Here is a 20,260-nt window from a genome sequence, read left to right as displayed (position 1 = left end):
TGAATAGGCCTTTAGGAGGAGTGGGGGCCTAGCAGTTATTTACCATAACTGATTGTCAGCTTCTTTCGCTACGGTCACCGCTACTACCTGCGAAGCCCTGAACTTCTACTTCCAATATTCTAACCATCACTCTTCCAAGGGAATATTACTCTCTGGACCTCTGGTCCCAAAAGTGCTTTTGTGGCAAACCTCGGTACCCTATTAGAAGATGGGTCTTTGCACAAATAATGTCACAATGCCTGGTGATTTTAACTTCCATCCAGAATGCACTTAGTATTCAGACACCGCTGTCCTTCAGGACATCAAGAGTAGCACTGGGTTAGTACAATTAGTGTAAGACCCTACCCACAATGCAGTCCACACCTGGGACGGCATCTTATGCAATCATCTGCATTTAGCTTATACAGGTTTATTACCTCTCTCATGGTCTGATCACTCAGTGATTCTATTAGATTTAGCATCCCCTTCTCGATATCACGATCGCTTTGCCCCCAATAGCCCACTTACCATTCAGGCATGGAACACAATCAGCTGGTCCCTATTAGAAGAACAGCTCTCCACTTCCATGTCACCACTGCCCAAGGATATAGAGGCATCTACGGCCTAGTATACTGATTGGGTCCAATCAGCCTGCAGGATTTTAGCACCTGAAAAAAACATCCAAACCTAAGCATTCCTATCCGACCACACCTTGGTATTCATAGGAACTTAGGGAACAAAAACGAATTTGCTAGCACCAAGAACACAATTGGATAAAGAGCTATATTAGCTCAGAAAGAGAAAAATATAAGACAAAGGTTATCTTTATATAAGGCATTGTTAATAATAACTAAAACAGACTTCTTTGCCAGTCAGCTAACTGCTGCACAACTCTACCAAAGAACTTTTTAGAACAGTATCCAGACTAGCCTCTCCCTGCACTCAAAAATGTCTAGTACCCATACTCTTTCGGATTAAATCTCATTGTTCTTTTTAAATAAAGTCAAACACATTTTTCACACCTTCGGTTGCTCTTCGGTGGTGACGAGAGGTCTCATCGATCTCTGACAGCCAGAACACGCATATTGACTCTGGTCCTTCGGTGCCCATGACTCTCTTTACAGAATTCGCCCACTCTCACAAAAATCAACACTAGACTTCTTTCTATCTGTTAAATCAGGATCCCCCCTCGATCCCTGTCCGGTAGTAGTGATTAGATTGACTCCTGAACCAATAGTTGAAATACTTACCTCACTGTTCAATGCTATGTTCAAATCAGGGCTTCTCCTTAAAGCATGGAAGGAGTCATCTACTCTCCCCCTTCTGAAAAACAAAACCTTGACCCAAAGGATCTCAATCTATTTTTGACCCATCTCACCGCTTCCTTTCCCGACAATACTGGTAGAAAAGGCTATGAATTCACAGGATAACAACTCATTAGATCCAACGCATTATGGCTTCAGAGGAGGCCATAACACAGAACAACCCTTATCAAGTCTGTTGAAGAAATCATGAGAGGCTTTGGATGTCGGGGACAACGCTGCTTTAATAATGCTAGCTCTCTCAGCGGCCTTCAAAGGGTCCACCGTGACTTGATAATGGATCAATTTAATGCTAGTGGTATTCAGGGCAGGGCCTGGAAACTTCTACACTCCTTTCTCATGGAAAGGAAGCAAGCGGTGGCCTTAGTCACTTGGAGTGAGATGTAGGTAAATTAGATTTACTGATTCATAAATACCGAATTTTACTGATTCGGTATTCATGAATCGGTAAATCTAATGTAGGTAATCATTCGTTATCAAATACAGAATCGGTAGGAAGGTCAGTGGATAGATGAACGGATACTGGGACGGGATCCAAGATGGCGGAGTGAGGACCCGTGCTAGCGGCTCGTCCGAGAGGCTCTGACCCTCTCCTTTCCTTTCTTCCGTGAGCAGTGACCTTGCGATTAGAGATGCGGTGAACTTATCGCACGTTGGAGAAACAATGAAGCGCCGCTGAAACCGATTGGGAAAACTTCAATATCGGTTTACTCACAGTGGTGGTAACAGCTTATATTGGAACAGAAGCGTCGATATCCTCTTCATTCACCTACCCTAGGAGGCTCCGCCTTTGAGAACTGAGAGCAAACAGGACTCTAGACATGCAGCGGTGGAGCTGCACGGCAGGACGCCGATGCTTAGCCTTTCAGACCCGGCAAGTCTCCTCCGACGTGTGCTCCGTGTTTGGATCAGCGGCTCGGGCCTCAACTGGATTGGTCTGAGCCTCAGTGCTGCTACAATCGGCGGCTGGCGGTGGCGAAGCAAGATGTCACCCAGGGTCCGTATCTCCCTCGAAAAACCAGGAGCAACAAGCAAGCTACTTCGACTCTCCCGGCGGTAGCTCCTGTAGCAAGTCTACCAATACCAATTACCGAGGAGCCGGCTATAGAAAACCACGATGCTGAGGAGGTGGGAGCTGCTCATGGCGATAACGGCAGAGAGAGCGACGGTGCAAGAGACACGGAGCAGCTACCAGCACAACCAACCTCAACTATCAGAAAACAGAATCAAGTTGGAGACCAGGCGCAGGGCAAAGGCAAGCAGGTACAGAAACCCTCAATAATGGGCAAAGACATTAAAAACTCACTTTCTAAATCAATTAAGGTTGGGGCTAAGCAGGCAGTTAAAACAGGGCTCCTGGCTGAAGAAAGTGAAGGTGGCTTGGGCACCGCAGTAACTACCTCTACGAGTGAGTTTCAAAAATCTACTCTATCTATCTTACTCCCAAGTCCTATTCAGGAAGGGTCCATCTCTACATCTAAAGTCCACGACACCGCGACAGCACAAGTGGAAGTACGTCGAGGGCTGTTGACCCCGGTGTCGACGTTAGATCACTCGGGCCAAGCCCCATGTAAGGGGAATGAGGGGGACATTAATTCACTCACAGCACAGAACGTAGACATAAGAACTGTCCCCCTACCCCTGAATAAGACGGATGAGGCCATCTCGGCCAAAATCAAGGAGGTCACCCCTCCTGTAAAACAACTAGGGACCGAAGCCCATATGGGGGAACAGATGGAATAGTTGATATCGATACGGATATCGATTTGGACTCTTATGAAGACTACGAGGCGGAATCCGACGAGGACCCTAGCGATAATAGATCTAACCCTCCGGTGGGGGGGGGGGGGGGTCTGCAAGGCAAAAAATAAGCAAAAAGCTAAAAGGGGGGGGGGTAAGGTTTGCAGAACTCCAACAAGACTCAAAAGCAACAAGAGGCAAACGCAAAGAAAATCCCTACAGGTTAAGAGCCCACTGAGAAAATGAATAGAAGCAAAGGGTTTAGTTAAAACCATGATGTTAAGACTCTTGGGGGCGAGTCCCCCGGACCCTATGGCTACAGGATCCTCCTCAACCGAAACAACCCCCACAAGTATCTCATTTAACACTATTAGTCCACAGCCGGCGGAACAGGCGGCGGAACTAACTGTAATGGGATCAGGGGACCTTATTACTTCCAGATCATCTATGGCATTACCAACATCGGCAGGGGGCCCGGTCAATGCAGACACATCGGCCACCGTCAGCAAGCATCAGATGCCACCCACCGAACCCAGAACGGTACTACCATCCAAAACGGTTCCTGAGGGCTCCCATTTAGAAGCGCCGCCAGGACCAGCCTCGGGACCTGCAATGGCCAATCAATCACCTTTGGATGAAATATTACAAATATTAAGTAATCAACGGGCCGAGGCACAAGAATATTACCTCCAACTGAGGGAAGACAATAATAAGATGCAGTCCTCTCTTTTTGAACTCATGGCTAAAATCGGTGGTATCTCACAAGAAACAATTGAGCTGCAGCAACGGGTGGTGGAGGTGGAAGAGACCACCACTAAGGTGGCCGCGGCATCCGAGAAACACGATGATCAGATTTCTGGACTTCAAAGGAAAGTTGAAGATTTGGAGAACAGACAAAGACGTTCTAACCTGAGATTATTTGGGATCCCGAAAAAATCGGAGGGTTCAGACCCGAGGGCTTATGTTGTTGGTATACTCCAGAAGGCTTTTCCCGATCTGGCCGACTGGGACTGGGATTCACAGATCCAACGGGCTCACCGTCTGCCATTATTTCAGAGAAACAAAAATTCACAGTTCCCCCGTCCATTTCTAATCTATTTTGGGAATTTTCTTTTGCGCCAGGCAGTTTGGCAGAGAGCACGTCCTAACTCTCCAATTTTGGTCGGGGAGATGTCGCTTTTCACTCGCTCAGACTTAAGTAAGGAAACCATGGACAAGCGATGGCATCTCCGCAAAGTGATTGATCCCATTAAAGCTTGTGGCGCCCAGATATTTCTACAAGAACCTGCGCGTCTTAAAGTCATCAAGAATGGGCGTACATATTTTCTCAACGATACTAAGGAGGCTGAAGCTTTTTTAGCCAACATTAACTCTGATAAAAATTAGAGACAGATTTATAGAAGAGCCATGTAGGGACTTTTCCTTTCCCTTCCCCCTTTTTTTTTCTCTCTCTCTACTCTTCCTGCTTTTTCCTGGTTCTCTTTCCTTTTCCTTTTTTCCTTTTTTCTTGTTTTAGGGGGTCGATAAACAGATGAGGCGACTGGGAAGCTAAAGATTTAATGTCTGGAGGGTCAATTCTAATTTGTCGACGATCAGTCTACTTTCCTTTGTGCTGCTTTTGTGTAGGTCTATTATGGCTCACGAGAGGGAAGGGGGGGCAGGGCCCGTAGGGACGATCCTCTACACGAGCTGCCTCTCCAACGGCAGCTGAAGCTGAAGGGTGGTTCTTCCCCGGTTGGGGTAGGTACCAGGGGGGGCAAGGGAGGGGGGACCTTCTCCGCAGGTCGTGGTGGGTGGGTGGTGGGCGAGGGGAAAACAGCTAAAACAAGTTTACAGGCTGACAAGGATTTGTTTGAAGATGGACTAGACATGGACATTATGGTACTGAATGTGAAGTACATCAGATGTGGTATTAATTGTTTGAGAAATCGAGAATCTACGATGTTTTTGCTACTTCTTTTGCTCTTTTGTATACATAATTATCAACGGTTAATTGCTAATTGGGAGTTGGGACCGATGTTTTCGCCATTTTTTAAATGCATGAAATAAAATGTTTAGCTTGGAATATAGCGGGCTTGAATAGTAAAGGCAAAAGATCTTTGGTTTCTGAAGAGCTAAAATTATATAGGCCGTATTTTTGTTTACTATCAGAAACACATCTCATTTGGAAAGATAGGAAATTACTGAATCAATTAGGATACGAAATTATGGTCTGCTCTTCTGCCGGGACATCTGTAAGAGGGGTTGCTATACTTAAGGACCGGCGAGTTAGGACTGAAGCGATGCAGACAGCTTATGATAAGGATGGCAGATGGGCAATAGTTCAGTTTAAGTATGAAAACAATATATTTGTATTATGTGCGGTGTATGGATCAAATATAGATGAACCAATGCTTTTCGATCAATTGAACATTAAACTTCTGGACTGGGCGGGGGAAATTATAATTATGGGTGATTTCAATTACATCATGGATTATAAATTGGACACAACTAGACCAAATAGCCATCAACGGATGCATAAGACTAGGACAGCCATATTAGATATTTGTCGTTTACATAACATTAAAGATGCCTGGCGACAACTACACCCAAAACGACCTGGGTATACTTATTATTCGGCACCTCACAAACTATGCTCCAGATTAGATATGGCTCTAGTCAGCGACAATCTATTAAAGACTTGCTCTATGACCCTCTGCCCTCGTATTTCTTCCGATCATAATGCCATAATTATATCATACTCTATACCACATAGCACAACCCCTTCTAGAATGTTCTCCTTTCCCAGATATCTTATCTCAGATCTATCCTATATCTCACAGCTGAAAGCTCATCTTGTCGAGTTTATCAGCATCAATAAGAACTCGGCCTCGTGCTATGTAGTATGGGATGCCTGCAAGGCAAGTATAAGGGGCTTTACACAGGCTTATGTGTTTAGACAAAATGCTGAACTTAAGCAGTGCCGAGCTTTGGTAATATCACAAATAACTAATCAAGAAGAGCAATTGGCTCTAGCACTTCGACATAACCTACCAACTGCTACGGATATTAATCTTAAACTTAGTGCATTAAAAAAATGATGCAAAGAAAAGTTTTTATCAGAAACACAGTGCCAACATCCACAAATATAAAATAGCGCAATACGAGGGGGGGGGGGGAAATTGGCTGTATTTTGGCCTATAAAGTGGCTGAATCCAGAGCAGGCTCCTTAATTTCTAACATCCGGGGGTCTGACAACAACATATATAATAAACCACAGGAAGTGCTAGAGCAATTTGCTAGCTTCTATAAAACCCTATATACCCCAGAGAATCAGCCAGATTCTGATCTTATACGGGATTATATTGATGAATATGCACCGTGCTCTGCTGATAGGTTAGACTTGAGCTCTCTGTCTGACGGTCTAACTATGATAGAGCTACACCAGGCTATTAACTCCTTGCCCGTGGATAAAGCAGCAGGGGAAGATACCATCCCACTAGAACTATACAAGGCCTGCTTACCCGAACTAGACCTGCTATTATTAGAAGTTATGCAGTCAGTAGGGACGAATGGAAAAGCACCTAAGTCATGGAATAGGGCAAAAATAATATTTTTTCTAAAAAAAGATAAACCAAAGGAAGAGAGAGGGTCATATCGGCCAATTTCACTGATAAACACAGATGCTAAATTATTTGCCAAAATTCTTGCAATCAGACTGGTACCTATCATGCCTCAACTTGTTAACATACAACAACACAGATTTATTTCTGGGAGAGACACCACCTCACATGTAAATACGGCTATTACGGCCTTTGATGTTGCAGAGATAGAATCCACCCCACTAGGCATGATCTTATTAGATGCAGAAAAAGCATTTAATCGAGTGGGGTGGAACTATCTCTGGAGCACGCTGTCCAAAATAGGGTTTAGGGGAAAGTTTTTGAGGGGCATGCAGGCTTTATACGATAATCCCATTGCCTGCACTAGCTATAACGGTCTAACCTCCTCGGATTTTCCAATTTTGCGTGGCACGCGCCAGGGCAGCCCTCTCTCACCCCTTTTATTTGCTCTTTCTTTGGAACCTTTTTTAATGGCTCTTAACTCCCAAAACTTGATTGTCATATTTAGCTCTGGTTCTCAAGAGCTCAAATTGACCGCTTATGCAGATGATATTGCCGTTTATACACATGATATAAATGAGGCCCTAAAAGGAATTAAACTAGAGGCTATTAAATTTGGGAAAGTGTCTGGTTACAGGCTCAATATACAGAAGACGCAAGTTTTTGCCAACTATTCCCCTTCTACGGCCATTCCAGAGATTTGCAAGGTAGCTACTTATCTTGGTGTCAATATTACAGCCAAAATACAAGAAATAAACCACATCAATTATAATGAGCTAATCAAATCCACGACTCTACTCTTAAAGAAATGGCATAGGCTACCTCTGAATATCATCGGCAGAATTAATCTTATTAAGATGAAGGTATTACCTAAGTTCTTATATCTATTCCGATTTATCCCGCTGGCATTGAATAACCGTTTTTTTCAACAACTGGATGGCGTTTTAAATAGCTTTATCTGGGGCTATAAAAAAGCAAGAAGATCGTTGAAATACCTGAAAAATACTACGAACGAGGGAGGGCTTAATTTTCCAGATTTTAAGTAGTATTTTTGGTCTTCGTTTTTTTTACGATTACGCTCTTTACTTCATAAGGAAGGAACCATATTTTCTCATCATCTCATGTTGAAGCAAGAATCAAACATGTTTTTGTTTAGAGCAAACGATCCCAATTATTTCAAGAGGGTAAGGTTTAAGATGGCCAGGGATTCAATAAAGATATGGAAGAACGTATTGACATATTGCAGGACTTCATTTTTTCACCCAAAGCTACCATTATGGGGCAATCCTGGTCTCCCAAGAGTATTTTCTGACAATATTAATAACATATGGGCTGAGAAGGGAATTAATACTTTGGCCGATTTATATGGCCCACAGGGATTTGCTGACTTTAATCTGCTGAAATTTATATATGATCTACCGGAAAATGCTAGATATAAATATCTACAGATTCATGATTTTCTAATTAACAAAAAAAAGATTCGAAGTATTACAGATTGTGACATTTGGACATGTTTATATTCCAAAAAAAACAAATCAGTTATTAGTGGGGCCTATAAACTACTATTAAAATATAAAACAAATGACCTGTCTAAACTAACGGAAAAATGGGGGGCCCAACTTGGCTCAAATGTTACTCTAAAACAAATAGAGAACTCTTTGTCTAATATTAACAAGTTAGTTAGATCTTCTAGTCTTAGGCTACAGCAGTTTAGAACAACCTGTATGCTCTATTACACTCCTGCAAGAATCTCTAGGTGGTCCCCTAATCCTGATTTTACAGATCGTACAAAATGCCCTAAATGCTCTGAGGTAGCTGCTAAATTTAGTTCCAAAGTTATTTTCCTGCCCCAAGCTTAAGACCTTTTGGGAGGAGGTTCAAGATATTTGTAGAATTAAGAAGATTGCGCTGCCCACTTTTACCGCTCCCTTAATTTTGCTAGATTGCCATCTTTCCCCAATCTCACAATCTTCCTTGGCTACCATACTAATTTCCTGTGCTAAATTAACTATTGCAAGAGCCTGGATTGCCACGGATCCACCTACCGTTTGGGATTGGTGGGCTTTAGTAATGGAAATATACTCCATGGAACTTGCCCTAGCAAACATAAGGGGTGGCCGCTCACTGGTTAAATTCGAAAGAAATTGGGGAACTCGCTGCTTAACATGATATGATTTCGTCAAACTCTATTTTTTTGACTCATTATGAAATGTATTAATTGCTTCTTCCTGATGCTCCATAAATTTGTATGTATATGATCTTCTGCTGTCTTTAATGATACTCTTTGTGTTCCTTAATTACTTATTTATCTGCTGTATAATTTAATTATTTTCTCTCATGCTTTCAATGTCCTGGATATATATATGTATTTTTCTCTTGTCAGCTTGTTTACAATAAAAACTTAAAAAAAAAAAAAAAAAGGATTTGGTATTTACCAATTCGGTAATTACCGAATTGGTATTTGCCATTATCAATGGCAAATTCTGATTCGGTAATTACCGAATCGGTAAAAATACCGAATTGCCAAGGGGAACAGGGTGTCACTTTGACACCCTGTAGCACCCCTGGTTCTGCCTTGTGTGCCATGTGGCACATATACATGCCCTAAGGGCATGTATGGCACAGGTGTACATGCACAGATGTGCATGAACACAGGAATTCGTTATTTACCACCCAATAGTATTGGGTGGTAAATAACGAATTCTTAAGGGCCTGTGGCACTGTTTACTGTGCCACCTACATCTGGATTTACCGAATCGGCAAATTTACAGATTCTGTAAATCTCAAGCCCCCTACATGTCTAACACCAAATACCGGTTGGTAACGGCCAAAATCGGCCGTTACCGACCGGTATTTGGTCTCCTACATCTGGCCCTTAGATGCCTAGCCCTACTATATTTAATGTGTATTTGTCATCTCTGGCGCAATTGATTAGATCATATGGATTTCAATTAATATCTTGTACAGATGACACAGAAATAGTGATGTCACTGCTGCTAAACCAGGAAACGGATACAGGAGGCAAATTCCATGAATGTATGCAGTCAGTAAAAACTTGGATGAGTGAAAACTGTCTAAAGTTGAATTTGGGTAAAAGCAAAGTGGTTATTTTGGGAACAAACGCCAACATTTGGTCACCTAGATGGTGGCCAGATGAATTAGGTACTCTTCCAACTCTAGTTAAGAAAGCAAAAAACAAAGAAGTAGTAATCCATAGTAATCTCATCTTTGGGGATCAAGTGAATGCTGTGACTTCTTCCACCTTTCTGATTCTAAGGATGATTAAAAAGATATTCCATCTACTGCCTCATGACTGTCAAAAAATAGTAATAACCTCCCTCATCCTGTCAAAACTTGATAACTGCAATGGCTTATATGAACATGTGCAAAAACCACAGTTGATGGACAGAATCCAGAACAATGCCATACATTCACCCCTGTACAGAGATCTGGGCCTAGATCCATCGTTTTTTTTGCACTCCACACCACCTCAATCTTGTTTCCGGTCCAGGGAAGGCATGGCTTGGCAGTTCGGGCTGGACTGTTCCCATGAGGCACAGGGTCAGACTGAATTGCATATGGCCATGTCTGAACTGGGGTGGTGTGGAGTGCAAAAAACAATGGATTTAGGCCCAGATCTCTGTACTGGGGTGAATGTATGACATTGTTCTACATTCTGTCCATCATCTGTGGTTTTTACAATTATATGAACATGTGGCAGCAAAATTTGAATAAATTGCAATTATTGCAAAATGTGGCAGCTAGGCTGCTAAAAGTCATACCTAAGTTTAAGACCGTACAAAATGAAATCAGAAAGCACCACTGGCTGCCAATCAGGCATACTGTTAGATTCACAGCCCTTTGTTCTGCCTCCAAGGCTCTTCATGATTGCGGACCATGCGATCTCAGGCAGTGTTTTAGATGGTATATCCCTACTGGAACTCTCCGTTCCCTATGAACAAAGATGATGGTAGTGCCCCAATTCAGAAGAGCTAACTGGGGTGGAAGAAGTTTTGTTACCTGCACGACCAGGGCATGGAATGGACTTCCTTTCCATATATGTTCCTCTCCAGGCAAGGCTAAACACTGCCGGAATACTTGTAATATATTCTGAGGTTAAATCTGTTACCTTAATCGTGTGAGGAAAGAAATCTGCAGTCTGCGTGCAGAGCATGGGATAACCACTAGTCACCTTCTACAGCTTCTTACAGATGCAGGAAGGGAAGCACCGGAGGAAGAGGAGCCACGCGTTAGGGAAATAAGCAGTTATCAAAACAAATCAAGAGGCACATGTATTCAAGGGTTTTTAGGTTCTTTCTGTGGAGGCTCGTTGAAGTAATTAGGATAATGAAGTGCAGCAAATTACTCACAAAGACAGTTGAAAGGTGGCATATATGCGTCCTGATGAAGGTCCAAGGATGCCATGTAGTCTGCTTCGTGGACTTGGATTGTCTCAGTGGGACTGACCACTTTGCAGACTCTGCCATGGCTCTGAGTTTATTTGCTATTTCCATAGATGGAAACACTTGTCCCAACTGAGTATCAGAGGATCAGTTTCAATACATGAGTACAGCAGTCACCCTGGACCAGCAAAGGGCCTGGGACCTTAATCATGGCTCTGTGCTGCAAGGTTCTTGTGGGAATATGGCCATATGGTCCTCCTTACCCATCTCTATGGGGAGACGGATGGCTTTATATTAGTTTTCGGTCCATCCTGCAGAATTATCCCTGCATCTTCCAGTCAGTCTTTTTTTGCTACTTGCCGGCCATAGTCACCAGGTCAATTTGGGGTAGTAAACTACAAGTGCACTGTACTATTTGAAGGGCCTGGGAGGTCCATGACTTAAGTCTTTAAAGGATTAGGATATATGTTTATGGGGCAGTGACGAGGATCACAATAGGAGACCGGTTGTTCAAGGATAGCAAAGGCCCGGCGTTGCAGTTTGAACTGAACACCTCAGAACAGCATGGTACCTTACACTTACTATAGAGCTACCCTGCCCCCATTCTCTCCCTCAAATAACTCAAGTTCCCTTGCTATGCTGGCTTGAGGCAACACCAAAGGGGATGATGGACGGAGCGCTTGAGCAAATCAAACAGTCACCCCCAGTCAACTGTTTTGGGTTTAATCCATCATCATTCTTTAGCTCACTCAACCACTCCAGTTCAGACATAGCCATATGCAAATCAGTCTCACCCTGTGCCTCATGGGACTGAAGCACAATTAATGGCTGGCCAAAGCGTCAAATTTTATTTTTCTGTGGTATGTGACTCAGTTTTGTCAGGTCACAAGACTGGTAGGCTTTAAATCCTGGGATCTCATTGAGATATTTCACTAGTGAGGTGTGATTAAATGACCATATAAAATCTGTTGAGCTATTTGCACAGACGTACAGCCTAAACTGACCCCAGATTTTCAGATACCTCCAGCTACACCATGCACACTCTGAACATAACGAGGCTTTGAAGAATGTCTTGAGTTTAACTGTCTGGAGGCCAAATTAGTGCTTAAACCCCTGGGATGCGAGGACATTTCTAGACTTATAGGTTCTTACTCCTTAACTTAACACATGGGTAAGACTAGGGCAGTTTGGGAGCGAAACCTAGGTGAGATGGATAACGTATTATCAGGAAGCAAAGGTGGCAAGATGATCCCAGGCCATTTTGCTCAAATCGAAGAGTAATACAGTGCAGTTACCTGCACACAATGTCCTACAGTCCCTGTCAGGTGTGAAGGATGAGCAGCAGCAGTAGCCCAGAATCTCCCCCCGTCCCAGCTACATTTTATCATATCATCTCCATGTATACCTAGGCCTGAATCGCACACAAGCCAAGTAACCTTGAACCTAAAGTTGCCGCCCTGGGCATAAGGGCGCCTGGTTCTCTTCCAAGGCGCAAAGATTGCATGTAGGGCTGGGATTCCGGATAGCCAAGCATGATATTGCGTGCCACAGATGTCAGGCTGAACCTCCCTCTGTGGGTGAATGGCAGAGCAGCATGGACTATTGTGGGCCCACAGAGCAGGCAGTTTATAGTGGAGACTCTGAAAAAAGAAATACAAGAAGATCTGGGGTCATGGACTTCTCATCATTGTTTGACGTCATTCTCTGTTTTGCAGATAGTTTATTGGTGTTCAATTTTGTAATAATATGATGCTGATCAGATGGTGGAGAATGGAAATGGGACCGAGTCACCTGAAAATGAGAATGGACAGGGACAGTGCTTACAAATGAATGTAGTTGCTCAGAGGAGTAAGTAGGAAAAGCCAACTCACCTCATAGGAAGGAGGCAGCATTTCAGGCAGTGACCAGGGGCATAAAAGGGCAGGCAAGCCACTAAGTCATGAAATTCTCAGGTTAAGAGTAATTTCCATTGAAACAGTGATTCCATTGCAGATATATTGGTTTCTCTGTAATTCAGTACTGTGCACATTTGATCACGGGTATCTTAGGGCCCGATTTAGAGTTGGTGGAGAAGAGGGTATTTAGTCACAAAAGTGGTGGCTAACGCACAAACCAACACACCTCCCACCCTATTTAGAATCAGAAGAAGTGACATCTTTCAACATCTTTCCGTGAACAAAGCCCCCTTTGGCTCTGTTGTCGGAAGGTGCCCTCAGGCAGCCCAAAAGAGTAGGGGCTGTCTGATGAAAGGCATAGCACTTCCCACCTTATTTTGGGTAAATAGCGTGATGTCTTGTTTTCTCTCTGTTACCTGGCAGTACGACCTGGCAGTAGGATGACGAAAAAAACACATAGGGACACTCCCTGGATGTCGCTGTGTATAGTTCTTTGTTTCCAAAATCAAACTCACACTTTTTGAAAAGCAAAAACTGTTGTAAATTTTGGTGAATGACTATCAAAACCAACAGCGGCTGTCCACCAAACCTTTAGTACCTTGACAGCAACTGCATGGCCTGCAGTGAGCTCTAAATTTGGTGGATGGTAGTCCCTCTGTCAAACACTAAATCTGGCCCTTAGCTTCTGTGTTAATTAAAGCTCTGATCAATGAATTAGAAGGTATCTTTGTTTTTGGCATATCCTTTCTCTGTTAATTCTATCCCATGTATCATTGTTGGAGTTTTAAACTGCGTCTTTAGTAGGGTTGGGCATGCACTCTGCTCCCCCGGTGGAGTTTGCAAAGTTTTGCCCTCTCTGCTTGGAGCACGGAGTTCGGCAAAACTCCACCAACCACTTGCGTGTCAGAGATTACCAGCGCCCGCTCACAAGAATGAAGGATACTGTGTCCCTTTCGGGGAGACAAAAGGGTTGGCTGGCCTATGGTCAGCATTGAGACATTCTGGCTATGCCTCCGGACTGCATTTGGCTTCCACTTTACCCCGTACCCTGCTCACTTCCTGCTCCTACTTGTGGGCGCTGCCTGGAGGAAGCACCGCCGGAGTATAGGAGTCACTCCGTAGCCCGCACCATGTGAACTGCGAAGGAGGAACACAGTACTGGCCGACACCCATCCCCTACTCTGATTCACTCTGCTCTGGGTGCAGGGTAGCTTGCTGGGCATCACTGTACTCGGAGGTCACGCAGTAAGAAAGAAAAACCAACGGCTCATACATACTACTACACTCACCGGTCAAAAACTACTGGGACTGGGAAGGAGCTGAACTATGCTATGCGAGCACTCTTGCCAGACATGCTTGGTGCCTCCAAGTAGTCGATGCTGCACATGCACCGGTGTCAGGTGTGTGTTTGGTGCCATCGAAGTACCCGATGCTGCTCGTGCACTGGTGCCAGGCATTTGTTCAGTCCAGTACAAGCAAGTACTTGATAGTGCACGTGACTCTTGTGCCATTCATGTACACTACTTTCATTCACATAGTGCAAGCCGAGTACTTGATGGTGCACATGCACTACATTGCTGCCCACATACTTATTGCAGTGCAACAGTACGCAATTGCAGATTAGAGCTCCGCAAGTTCTGTCCAATTCTACTTATAACCTTGTTTGTACAAAGCTTTTGAAAATGTGGCTATTTGTTCAATAAAACCTTGACCTCTGGCTGCAGCTTCCTCTCCTTTAGCACTAGAAAACTGTAATTGATATTGCTGTGCTCCTCAAATAACTGAAATAAGTAAATAAATGTCTTAGAAGCTTTCTTATTTAGCCCAATACATGCTGATAATTGGATTACACTTCCAGGTTTTTGTTTTAATCCATGTTGTCAGCAGAGTATGTTTGACACTTTTTCCTATGTTTGTTGCTATGCGTTTGGTCTTTGGATTGCAGATTTCTCAGTGTCCATTATAATTTGTGTTGTGAACATTGTTAGTGGATGACTAACAATGTGCTCTGGATCTCGTTACTAGATTGCAAGTACATTTTGGTTCATACATGAATAAAATACCATGGTCATTAGATTATGTTTATACCACTCCTATGCTAATGTACAATTGCGTACCCAGCTTTTGTTACTTCATTTCCATATAAGAAAACAAATGGATTTTTTTAATTCTGATATTTGTTTTTTTTGGCTTATGAAATGCTAATGCTTAGATATTTTTCAGTCCTTTTAGTGAAAGAAATCCAGAAAAAAAGCAACAGTCGGAGGAATATCATGGACACCAGGAATTGCAATTCAACCTTTGAGGCACTAACCCCCTAAAAAGTACAAAAAAGTCTTTGGAGATTATTTTCCACTAAAGAAGCTCTACAGTTGTTACCAATGTGCGTTCTTTAGACAAACAGCCTTTTTCTTTGCAGAATTGGTAGCAGACCCCAATAGAATGATGAATGGGACATAGTACCTCACAACAAAGGAGTAAGGAGTATCTCTTGAGTATGTCTACATATTAACATTACAAGGAACTGTAATCAATCAAGTGACCTACAAATGAGAAAGACAACACAAATGTATAGAATGTAATAAATCTTTCCAGGCTAAATGTAGCTTGGATAACAACAGAAAATGTATACATTTACACGGGACACCAACCATGGACACATCTACTTATTGATGTCTTCTGCATAAAAGGCAACTCTAGCAACCCATCAGAATATCCCCTCGTGAGAGGCTAGCCCAGAGCATTGCCATGTAAATAAACACTGAATATGAGAAGAAAAATGGCGATCTTCTAACAAACCAAATGTGCCAGCTAATGCCTTAATATTGACTTTTGTACCAGCAAGAAAGGAACTAAGAGAGAGTTAGAATACAGAAATAATGCCTACAAGGTGTTACCTTCGCTGAACACCTGTACACAGTGGGACTATCAGTAGAAATGATTTACTTAATTTGTCATGGCAAAGACAAAGGTGCACCTCATTTAAGTTCACAGCTTTGCAGTTGTAACATTAGTACCAAGAATTTAGAGTGTAGAGAGGTTATTTTTCATTTATATGTGTTAGCTACATTTTACTAACTTGAAAGTACTAACCTGGACAGATACAGGAGAATCTACATTCATTTACTCAGTGTCTCTAGGATTTCATTACAACTATGTAATTATTTAAACATAATGTGGTCCAATGGGGGAGGCGAAACAAATGCACTAAATGTGACGGAGATTTGTATATAAATACCTATCTGGAAAAACATTAAGGAGATCTCAGCATATTAAGACAAAATAAAAAAAGCCATTGGATGGTAGGCAAACAAAACCATACTGTAAAAAAAAAGATTCTGTGTCTCAAAGGTAAAGGCTATATCACAAATGGCTCTCATTGGACAAAAGTCAGGCTACACTTAACGAAGGCCTTATAAATGCACTGAATGTGACCAGATGTTCATTACAAAGCCAATTCTGCTGATAGATCAACAAACTCATACTGGTTGGAAACCATGTGAATGCTCTGAATGCAAGGTTTTCAGTCAAAAAGATGGGCTAGTACTACATCACAGAAATCACACTGGAAAGAAACCATATAAATGTTCCGAATGTTCCGAATGTGCCAAGACTTCCAAGCAAAAGAGTAAATCGTCATCACATGAGAGAATTCACATGGGGGGAGAACGATATAGATGTTCTGAGTGTAATAAGGCTTTTACACAAAAGCGTGATTTAACATTTCATGAGAGAATTCACACTAGGGAAAAACTATATATATGTTCTGAATGTAATGAGGGGTTCCATCAAAAATCCAGTCTGATAAAACATCAAAGAACACACACTGGCGAGAAACCATATAAATGTTCTGAATGTCAAAAAGCTTTCTCCATAAGAAATAGTCTAACCCTTCACCAGAGAACACACACTGGCGAGAAACCATATAAATGTTTCAAATGTGCAAAATCTTTTACTGGAATAGGTGGACTAACCAGCCACCAGAAAACTCACACCGGTGAGAAACCATATAAGTGCTCTGAATGTGAGAAGGCTTTTACTTTAAAGTCATCATTGGTAATACATCAGAGAGTTCACACTGGGATAAAACCTTATGGATGTTCTGAATGTGAGAAGGCTTTCATTACAAAAGGACAGTTAAAAATACATCACTTGTTTCACACTGGTGAGACTTCCTACAAATGTTCTGAGTGTGACAAGTGTTTCGTCACAAAGGCCCCGCTGATAATACATCAAAGAAATCACACTGGCGAGAAACCATATAAATGTTCTGAATGTCAAAAAGCTTTTACCACTAGAGGTAGTCTAACCCTTCACCAGAGAACACACACTGGCGAGAAACCATATAAATGTTCTGAGTGTGACAAGTTTTTCATCACAAAGGCCCAGCTGATAATACATCAAAGAAATCACACTGGCGAGAAACCATATAAATGTTTCGAATGTCAAAAATCTTTTACTGGAATAGGTGGACTAACCAGCCACCAGAAAACTCACACCGGTGAGAAACCATATAAGTGCTCTGAATGTGAGAAGGCTTTTACTTTAAAGTCATCATTGGTAATACATCAGAGAGATCACACTGGGATAAAACCTTATGGATGTTCTGAATGTGAGAAGGCTTTCATTACAAAAGGACAGTTAAAAATACATCGCTTGTTTCACACTGGTGAGACTCCCTACAAATGTTCTGAGTGTGACAAGGGTTTCAAAACCAAGCATTATCTGATGCAACATCAGATTGATCACACTGGAGAGAAACCATATAAGTGTACTGATTGTGACATGGCTTTCAAAAGAAAATCTGGGTTGTCATTACACCAGAGCAATCACAAGGGAGTGAAACCATATAATTGCTCTGAATGTGGCAAGGCTTTCATTCTGAAGGCTGAACTATTAGTACACCAGAGATATCACACTGGAGAGAGACCCTACAAATGTTCTGAATGTGACAAGTCATTCGCTGTTAAGAAAAGGCTGACAGTACATCAGAGAACTCACACTGGAGAGAAACCCTATAAATGTTCTGAATGTGATAAGACTTTCAGGCGTAATGATGATCTGTACGCTCATCAGAGAATCCACACTGGAGAGACACCATATAAATGTACCGAATGTAACAAGGCTTTCAGGCAAAAGAGTAATCTTTCAGTTCATCAGAAAATCCACACAGGGGAGAAACCATATAAATGTTCTGAATGTGACAAGGCTTTTATTAGAAAGAGACATCTGATGATACATCAGAGGATTCACAGTGGAGAGAAACCATATATATGCTCTGTATGTTATAAACCTTTCAATCAAAAAGGTCATCTGTTGCGTCATCTGAGAAGCCACACACCTTCACTACATGTGTAGATCCAGTGACAAATAAGATTATTTACAACAGAGAAACCAAGTACATTTACTTAATGTGACAATGCTTTCCTGGAAAAAGATTATATATCACTATCTGGGAAGAGATAAAGGAAACAAATCATATTATTGTACTAAGAGCCTGATTACAAGTAGTTATCGCCTCTAATAAATAATGATACCACGGGGTATGGTATTTATATGGTGCGATAAATAGCTCCTATTATGAGTTTATGGGGAACAACATACAGATTTAGATGTTTAACGCCCCAAAATCCGCATGATACAGTAAATACTGTGTGTTTTCTGTGGTTAAATGTCCTCAGGTTTAGCCTGCCAAAATTTAACAAAGGTTGAGTTATTCAACACGTCCGATAAATATTGGATGTGTTAAATACCTTTAAACTCGTAATTCCGACCTATGAGTAAACAGGGGTTAGTACATGGGTCTGAAAGTTAGAAGCAATTCATAATCAGGCTGAAACTGGAAAAAGTCTTTCACTAAATAGTGTGATCATATGACAGTCACTGTAGACTAAATCATTTAAATATTCTGAATATACATTACAGAAATATCACTTATAGTAAAAAGGAGAACTCACACTAGTGTGATACTGTATGCATGTTCTGAATGTGGCAAGACTTTCAAGTAAAAAAGTCCTCTCCCATGACATCAGATCGTCCACACCAGGGAAATCACGAAACCCTCTAAATATTTTGCATTTTAACAATGAAAACTTATGCCTGATACAGAGCAGATAGAGGATCGGGCATAAAGGAATCATGCATGGCTACAGGAAGCCATCCTTCGTCTACTGATGTTATATTTCATATCGGTACCTTGACATGGGTTTAGAGAACATCGTATTCTTTCCCTACATCATCTCCCCTTCATTTCATAAGAATGAGCCTTTCAAGGACATAACTCCAAATAAGGACAGAAAGCCTTATAGGGACTGAACGCCTTATAAGTACTGAGGCCTTTTAAGGACTAAACCTTTCACCTAGTTTCATGACGAGAGTGAACTCTGCCCAATTGATTTTGCTAAGACGTCATCTTTAGCACATATGAATAATTTATGAGAACACTCTCCAGGGGGCATACCTCAACTCTCCTATCTACGTACAAATGCTTATTCCCCAATGTCATCCTTATACTGAACAATGGGTAACACACATGCATAGACTGTATAAATACAGCACCTTTTACTATCAGTAGTCAGGAGGGACCAGAGACCTCGAGGCCGACACACTGACCAGAGACGCTGCGGCTCAGATATGCCATCCCTCCAGCTGACTGAGGTCTGACTATCCCTTGCGGGGTATCCAGCTCAAGTCCAGGACAAAGACCCACACTTTCACTCTTCAGGTATGGAGGTTTGACTAAATCCTAGTGGGATTCTTGGTTCATAGATTCTAGGCTTTAGACTATTAGGCTCTTAGGCTTATTAGCTCTTTCGCACCTACACACATGCTAGGTTCATCTAGTCAGGCATCGTAGGAGTACGTACTGTATTTTATAAATGCATTTTATATTCATGTACATGTTCATGACTATTGAAAAATGGTAGAGCTGTACCATTCCTTTTTATTCACTGTACTGCTGATACTATATTTCCGCTATTGTGTTACAGTTATAGCAGCACATATATTTAACAGAAGAACAACGATATAATAAATTCCTATTGTAAATGTCCTGACTGTTTCTTCTATGTGTCTCTCTGAGAGCAAAACAGACACGCATGAGTGACTGAGTGAAAAGTAATATATGGTTTCCACAAGTCTGAGGTTATTGTGTTCTGAGGTTGCCAAAAATGAATCTCTCTGATTGCTGGAGATTTTAGTAGGCAAACCATAGGCTGATATATGCGGTGGGGTGTACAGAGTTAGTCTACTATCAGACCCACAGCATAGGTCCTGCATGACAGGGTACTATTAGGACTACACTACACAGAGGTACAGGA

The 20,260-nt window shown here is 42.1% G+C and overlaps 1 protein-coding gene across 2 annotated transcripts in view; it reads left to right on the top strand.

Moving 5' to 3' along the window:
• LOC147700366 (uncharacterized) overlaps positions 1-19,992 on the top strand; it is a 379,926-nt gene extending 359,934 nt beyond the window's left edge. Inside the window, exon 5 of one of the 2 annotated variants that reach the window (XM_086935723.1) lies at positions 16,753-19,992. In XM_086935723.1, coding sequence (XP_086791849.1) covers positions 16,753-18,299 — 1,547 coding nt within the window. In that variant the 3' untranslated portion in view covers positions 18,300-19,992. Of the gene's footprint in view, positions 1-15,164 lie in introns of both variants that reach the window. The other variant, XM_086935722.1, reaches the window with a different exon arrangement.
• The last annotated feature ends 268 nt before the right edge of the window (positions 19,993-20,260 follow it).

The sequence above is a fragment of the Lissotriton vulgaris genome, chromosome 8, assembly GCF_964263255.1.
Source record: "Lissotriton vulgaris chromosome 8, aLisVul1.2, whole genome shotgun sequence".
In the NCBI taxonomy this organism is placed as follows: Eukaryota; Metazoa; Chordata; class Amphibia; order Caudata; family Salamandridae; genus Lissotriton; species Lissotriton vulgaris.
Note: the sequence above shows the minus strand (reverse complement) of the source record. Positions and strands in the feature narration are given on the sequence as shown.